We start from the raw sequence: 7258 nt of genomic DNA on the forward strand, positions 1-7258 counted from the left end.
TCCCAGGGAGCCTCAGTTGCTCCAGTGCCCCCAGTGCCGGAGAGATACTGGGGGGACGATGCCTGTGGGGCCAGGTCATGGGTTACCATATATCCAGGTCCCCAAAAGAGGACACGTCACAGCAGGGGAGGGGAAATCTGTTGGGGTGGGGGGTGACATGCCAGTGCTCTGCCCCTTCCCGTTCTGTTGCCCCTCACTGACAAGCCACCCCTCCAGCCCTGCTGCTGCCCCTCACTCCCAACCACTGCCCCGCACACCCACCCCGTCACCTGTCCCATCCCCTGTGCCCCGCACACCCACCCCCTAGTCACCCATCCCATCCCCTGTGCCCCACACACCCGCCCCCAGTCCACCCGTCCCATCCCCGGTGCCCCACACACCCACCCCCAGTCACCCGTCCCATCCCCTGTGCCCCTTACTCGAATGGCAGCCCCCTGTGCCCCTCCCAGCCTTGCGGGTGCCCCTGAGCAAGGATGTTGAATGGGAGGAAAGCTCTTGCCTTGGACTCGAGTAAAGGTGGTAAATCGAAAACCTGCAGGCGCTGTGACAAAGGGCCCTTGGGAAGCCTGCAGACATGAACGCACCAAGTGTTTTATTCTATCACATCAAGACGTGGGTTATGGGCAGAGGGGGCAGTACTTGTGGGGGGGTGGGGGGGTCAGGGATGCAGGGGTGCTGAGACTCACGTGGGGGGCAAGGGGAGTGGGACTTATGGAGGACACGGGTGGCAGGGCTAATTTGTGGGGGCCGTATGAGGCCAGTGTCCGGGGCTGTGGTGCGGGGAGGTGGTTAGCGCTGTGCTTTGTTCTCCACCAGTGGCACGAGGGGGCGAGTGCTCTTCACACCAGTCCACAGGTTTCGTGCAGGTTTTGCCAAGCACTGGTACAGCAGCATTGCACACGCCAGTGTTTCCGCTCTCCCTGGCCTCGGGGACAAGTTGTTCGGTAAATGTGAGTCTCATGGCATCTTCACTGAACTGTCTGCATCCTTCTGCATCATCGGTTTGAGGCCCATGGGTCGCTGCGCTACGGTGGATCTTCCCTGGCGTTGACTCTGCAGGGGATGAGGGCACAGCCAGGGTCGCAGTCACGCTGTGATCAGACCTTGTATGCAGGATGTCTTTCAGGTGGCCGTGCCTGGTCACTACTAGCTGTAATTAGTGCCAATGCCTTGATCTTGGGTGTTTCCACCATGTCTTCCTTGTGATTCTCCAGTGAAGCAGGTCGGTTTGGACCTGCAAGGGCTTAGCCCTCGCTGGCCGTGTTCGCTCCTATCACCAACTCGGTGCTTGGCCACGACACCAGGCCAGGTCTCAAAACTTCATCCAGCGCTTGCACTGAAGTCTCTGCAGATTATTACGGTCTCACTGCTGTGAGTTTTTCTTCTTCAAGTTGTTGGTAGGAAATGAGACTGGCAGGAGCCCGTATCCCCAAGAACAGTTTGTGCAGCAAGATCTGAGACGGCTCTAGAAAGCAGAGTCGCCCCCCACGGTGGTTCCTCATGACCTGCTGCCCTGCGAGGAGGACTTCCAGTATCAAATGGGCAGGGGGAGGTTTCAGTGGGTGCTGCCCCCCTTCTACCAAGAGCCCTTGGGAGCTTTGTCTGCAGCTGGAGTTGGGCTCAGCAAGAGCAGGTCCAGCATCCCAGTGCTAAGAAAGACGTATGTTAACTTTAATTCACTGGTGGAAACAATGTGCATTGAAGTCCGCCCAACCCCCTCCCCTGTGGTCAGTGGGAACGGTCGGCCCTTCTCGTGGAGCTGAACGTGGCTCTGGGCTGGGGGTTGGAGAGCTGAGCGACTGGACACCCCTCCGCACTTTATCGCACCATGCAGAGGCCTCTGGAGGGCACAGGGCTCTGGGGTGCAATGCTGCGCACAGGGCCCAGATGCAGCTGTTCAGAGCGAGGAGGAGCAAGGCAGGCTCTGTGCCCCTCGGCCGCACTGAGCCGGTACGGAAAGCTGCAGGGCCGTGAAGAACTGATGGCTGCCACACTCCTGGTCTGGGATCCCCTGAGAGAGGCAGGAGGAAGCAGAGCTTCCAGGGAACACTTCAGATTGAGCTCCCTGTGGCCTCCACATGTCCCGAAACCTGCTTGCCAGTGCCTGACATGCTGCGCGGGTCGTGGCTCTGCTGGGTACGGGGCTCTGACCAGGGGTTCACATCCCAGCCTGAGACCCACCGGGCAAACGTCTGTCCCCTGGGAAGACGAGTGGTTCTCTGCAGGTTGGCCCACAGAGGCCACAAAAGTTGCCTGTGGAGTCAGATGTGCTGAAAAGCCAGCACAGGACGGAGCCCTCCACATGGATGCTGCAGCCTTCTGTGGCCATTGCCAGCCCTGGCCTCTGGGCCTCGAGGGATGAGCCGCCCACCTCCAAGCTACAGGACTGGGGGCCACGTCCTGGAAGGGATTCAGGCACCTGGAGGAGAGGAGAGGCCCCAAGTGGGGATCTCCAAGGGCAGCTGTGGGTCTGCTTGAGTGAAGGAGGGTCAGACTCCTTCCCTGGCCCAGCTCGCAGCAGGGCCTCTATGGAGCTGAGGTGGCCAGTGGGGCTTGGCGTCGACCCCCTTTCTGGCATGAGGCAGGACAGCAGGTAGGGGAGGGCTGGCTCTTCTTCCCTGCGGCAAAGCCTGGCACGGGGCTGCAGGAAGGAGGGAGCCCGCGGCGCAAAGGCAGCGATGGGGCAGACGGGAGATGCCGGCAGTGCTGGGGGTCGTTACCATTCGCACGGGTGCAGGATCCGCAGCCTTTCCTCCTTTCGCTCCTCTGTGCCCGGCTCCAGGCTCGCTCGCATGCACAGACGGCAAGAACTCGTCCCACCTGCAGCACCGGTGAAAGCATCTCTCTCAGGCTCTGGTGGGGGGGGTCATCTTCCAGCAGCCCCGAGCCCTGGTCAGGGCAGGCAGCTGGAGAAGGGGCAGGAGAACAGGACCCCCGGCCCACCTGCAGAAGAGGGGCTGAGGCCGGGGCATCTTGGAGTGAATGACCCTCCCCAAGCCGGAGCGGTCACTTGGCTCTTACCGAGCAGCAGAGGAGAGCAGCAGCTCCCCCCACCCCGTGCGACAGGGGCTTGAGGCTGAGATGGGGGCAAGGGAGGTGAAACCCTTCATCTCCTGCCAGGTTTGGCTCCGGATGGGGAATCCTGGTCTATGCGCCCCAACAAGAGAGCCGGTGCTGCGGGCTGGACCGTGTGCTGTGGCTGGTCTCTCTGGAGGAGACTTGAAAACAAGGATTGAAGTATTGTTCTGGGCAAGGCCCAGAAACTGACCCCTGCTCTGTGGGTCGTCCGCACCCTCCCCCGGGCTGATCTGCTGGGCAGTGGCAGGACGGGACACCTTGGTGCCTCTTGGGCCAGACAGCAGCTGCGGGACAGGTTGGAAGAGCTCCACTGTGGGCACCTCAAGGGACCGTTCAGGGCCTCAGTCCCTTCCTGGCCACAGCCCCAGGCTTTCCTCCCTCCCACCTGATCCAGCAAAATGCTTCAGCGTGGGCCAAAGTGGAAGCAGGTAAGAAGCCCCCGTGGACAACCCCAGCCTGACCGACACGGCGAGCTGCAGTATGTGCTTGCATGGAGGGCTGCACCGACAAAGGAGAAGCCTCTTGATGGTGTGAGATGGTCGCCCTTGCTGAAGCAAACGCCACCCAGAGAGCACAGGATGCAGCAGGAAGGAGCTACCCCGTGGAGAGAAACCTGGGGCAGGTCTCCTGAACTTTGCACACGGGTTTCTGAGGCCTCACGTCCCCAGGACAGGGATGGTTACGGGGCTGGCCCTGCCGTGGGCTTTGCAAGCACCAAACCCCTGAGAGTCAAGGCAGGTCCCACACGAGCTGTGAGGAGCAGTCGTGTAATGTCAAACTGAACAGCCCCCCGGGCCGGGGCCACAAATCCCGACACACGTGTCTGCTTTGCCGCAGACAGTCAGATTGAACGTGAACCGCATCCACGTACTGTACTCGGACACGGCCCTCGCGAAGACAGGGGTTCTTTGGGGCATGATGCCCGTCTTGGGAAGCTCTTGTCCTCCTGGTGCCTGTGGTCTAAGAAGACACAACGGATTGTGACTGTCAATTGATTACACACGAGGAGGGCACTTGGGCTCTGCCGGCTGCCCCAGGGGCTGCGGAGGAGTGAAGTGCCCACCCGGGAAGTCCCGTCAGGAGGGAACGTGGTGGTGCACGTGGCAGTGCTTGGAGACTCGGGGGCGAGGAGGGGACCAACCGCTCTCGGTATCTGACGCAGCCTCTCAAAGAGCCAGCCCTGGGGCTGTCCCGCCCACGCGGGTCCTGCCAGAACAGGAGCCGTCCAGCAGCCTCCAGCCTTGCTCACAGCTGGGATCTTGAGCCCTCCCAGCTCTCAGCTACAGGAAAGGCCGTGAAGGCCTCAGGGATGGACAGCAGCATGGCCAGGGCAGGCAGGGACTGATTTTGGGGGCTGAATGCCCCAGGCAGCCTGGCATGCGGGCACCTGTGCGGCAGCAGCCCCCAGTGGGAGGGAAGCCTGCGCCACAGCAGCGGGAACTGGGCTCTTCTGAGTCTCAGTGAAGAGATTTGCTCCCTCGGCCCCTCTTACCTCCAGCATGAGCGCACTTTCCGCACCGCAGCACCAGCTCTGCCCCGGGTGCCATCGTGCCCAGTTTTGCTTCGTCTGAGAGAGGCCGTGTGAGCAGGTGGGGAGCTGGTGAGAGAGAAACCACCCCAGTGAGAGGAGCAGGCCCATCTCCCTCCCTGGGTCTGGCACTTCTGTGTTGCCCATCACAACACCGGGCTTGAAAGCAAAGAAAACCCCAGCAAGCCCCTGTCCCAGTCCTTGGATGCCTTGAGAGTTTGGCCCAAGGTCACATCTCAGCATGGCAGCTGAGACGCTGTGGGAAGCTTTCTCCTTTCTCTCATCTCACCAGAAGCCTCTTTCTCAGCTCTCACAAGAAAGGTCGATGCTGTCTCCTGGGGGGAACCTTCCCTGCACACGTGCAGTCGTTTCATAGTGCTTAGGGTCAGAAGGGACCTAAACAGATCATCAGGTCCGAGCCCCTGCCCCGGGCAGGAACGGGTGCCACGGTCATATCACCCCAGCAAATCATACCACCCCAGCTGCAAGGTTGGGACACAGCAAACAAGAGACCCAACCTCCTCCATGTCCACAAGGGAATCTCACCTTCCAGGGCTGGTGGACTGCTGAGGAGCCTTCTCCAGTAAGTGGAGCCCAGGATCCCCAGGTGCTTTCCCGGCAAGAGATGGCCAGGGCAGCAGCTGCATCTTGAGAAGAGTCTCTGAAACAGAAGAAAAGCGTCAAGAACGGCACCTCTGTGCCAGCTCCGGCTAGAAAAGTGCCTGGGAAGCACAGTGCAGGGCGCGCAGCCCAATGGCAGGTCTCCAGAACAGGACTCGGAGGGTCAAAGGCAGGGATCCGGTCTCAGGCAACCAGTGATTCTGCAAGGTTTAGTGCCCGTCTGACACCATGAACACATGGGGCTTGTCCAGCTCTTCCTTTCTCCAGGACAGCCTTTGACCCCGGGCCCATTTTTTCCCCTGCTTTCCCATGTGCCAGTGACTGGGACGGTTGGTCCCTGTGGTAGTCTGCAGGCTGGCCCCTAGAGCCAATGGTTAGAAATCATTTCTTGAGGCTGGGCTTGACCCTCAGCTCGTCTGAACGGTGCAGCTCTGGGGTCCGGCCCATGAGGTTTTCCCTTGCAAAAGTGATGAGAGCTGCCATGAGCACAGTCAGTCGTGAGGGCTGGAAGCAAGGGCTCGGGAGCTGGAGGTAAGACAGCCTACAGAAATGCGGGGACCTTCAGCGCTGCTGAGCGCAGGAGACTCCCACCGAACCCGCGGAGAGCAGCAGCTCCCCAGCACCTCCACAGCAGCCCCTGCAGCCCGTCCCTGGCGCCTACAAGCCAGTTATTGGTCCCCGACTTTCTCCTGCCTGGGCTGCCTCATTTGTGTGTCGACGGGCTGGTCTGATCCCACCGTCTATGAAGCCAACAGCACGTAGACAGCAGGTCTGGGACCGGCGCCTACAGGGAAGTTTTCATCTCCGTAGTATCAGCTAAGGGCTGAATTTCAGATGCGTGGAGCCTTCGGCGAATTGGCACGAGGGGGTGTTTTCCCATAAGATAAAAGCAAGCCAGGACTGTGTCTGATCCCCCCCCCTCCAACACAGAACTATGCTTCCACGTTACCTCTATCCCTGGGAAAATACTGGAAAAAATCATCAGAGAGCGCATTTGTGCAGGCCCAGCAGGGGAAATGATGCCGAAGGGAAACCAGCGCGCGTTCGTCACAGGCAGATCCTGCCTGACAAACCTTATAGCCTTTTATGACCAGGTCACACAGTGCCTTGCCACAGGAGTGGAGGCCGATGTCATCTACCTGGATTTTAGAAAGGCCTTCGACGCAGTTTGGATCCTAGTCTCACAGGGAAGCTAACGGGCTGGGGAACGGATGCCTACACGGTCGGGGGGGGCGGCCAACTGGCTCAGGGACTGCACCAGAGAGGGGGTGGACGGGTCGTTCTCGGCCTGGAAGGAGGTGGGCAGTGGGGTCCCGCAGGGGCCCGTCTTTGGACCGGTGTTATTTTGTATCTTCATCAGCGATTTGGACGAGGATGTGGAGAGCGCCCTGTCCAACTTCATAAATGACACCAAGTTATGGGGCAAAGTTAAGACACCGGAGGGCAGGGAGCGGGTACAGGCCGACCTGGACAGGTTGGATCAATGGGCAGAACGAAATAGGATGCAATTCAACAAAGATAAATGCAAGGTACTCCCCCGCGGGAGGAGAAATCCCCGGCAGGCCCACAGGTTGGGGGAAGACCAGCTCAGCGGCTGAGAGATCTCGGAGTTATAGCTGACTCCGAGATGGACACGGGCCGGCAGTGCAGCGAGGCCGCCAGCTAGGCCGATCGCACCTTGTCGTGTCCTAGCAGATGCACGACCAACACGTCGAGGGAGGCGCTGCTCCCCCTCCACGCGGCGCTGGCCAGGCCGCAGGGGGAGCGGCGCTTCAGGAGGGCCGCGGGGAATCTGGGGAGGGTCCAGAGGAGGCCACTGCCCAACCCAACTACCCCAGCCCCTGTCCAGCAAGGACCTGGAGCCCCCACAACATAGCAGGGACAATGGAGCCCCCCTGGAGACCCCACACGCCCCCTCAGGTGCCCCCAGCCTGGCAGGGACCCCAGAGACCCCCGCCCAGCAGGGCCCATCATTGGCCGCGGAGGGTGATGCCCCGGCTGTGGGCATGGGGGGGGGGTCTGGTTGCCATG

General features: G+C 60.8%; 1 protein-coding gene across 1 annotated transcript; it reads right to left on the bottom strand.

Annotated features, from left to right (window-relative positions):
• Nucleotides 1-649: 649 nt before the first annotated feature.
• LOC102372854 lies at nt 650-7222 on the bottom strand. Its single transcript, XM_025193245.1, has 7 exons — nt 6905-7222; nt 5153-5267; nt 4571-4675; nt 3950-4038; nt 3022-3218; nt 2721-2820; nt 650-1649 (listed from the first exon to the last, which is right to left on the bottom strand). The coding sequence occupies exons 1-7, from the start codon at nt 7199-7201 to the stop codon at nt 1356-1358; spliced, it is 1197 nt and encodes a 398-aa protein (XP_025049030.1). The 5' UTR covers nt 7202-7222; the 3' UTR covers nt 650-1355.
• Between the last annotated feature and the right edge of the window lie 36 nt (nt 7223-7258).

Source organism: Alligator sinensis, unplaced genomic scaffold, assembly GCF_000455745.1.
Source record: "Alligator sinensis unplaced genomic scaffold, ASM45574v1 scaffold1860_2, whole genome shotgun sequence".
Classification (NCBI taxonomy): Eukaryota; Metazoa; Chordata; order Crocodylia; family Alligatoridae; genus Alligator; species Alligator sinensis.

What these genes read in the sequence shown, in the direction of transcription:
- LOC102372854 (XM_025193245.1), bottom strand. Translation starts at nt 7,201, where the DNA reads ATGATGGGCCCTGCTGGGCGGGGGTCTCTGGGGTCCCTGCCAGGCTGG. An exon ending in AAAGTGCGCTCATGCTGGAG is followed by an intron (nt 4,039 to 4,570) that starts GTAAGAGGGGCC and finishes GTGTCTTCTTAG; the next exon opens with ACCACAGGCACCAGGAGGAC. An exon ending in ATCCTGCACCCGTGCGAATG is followed by an intron (nt 1,650 to 2,720) that starts GTAACGACCCCC and finishes CGTCTTTCTTAG; the next exon opens with CACTGGGATGCTGGACCTGC.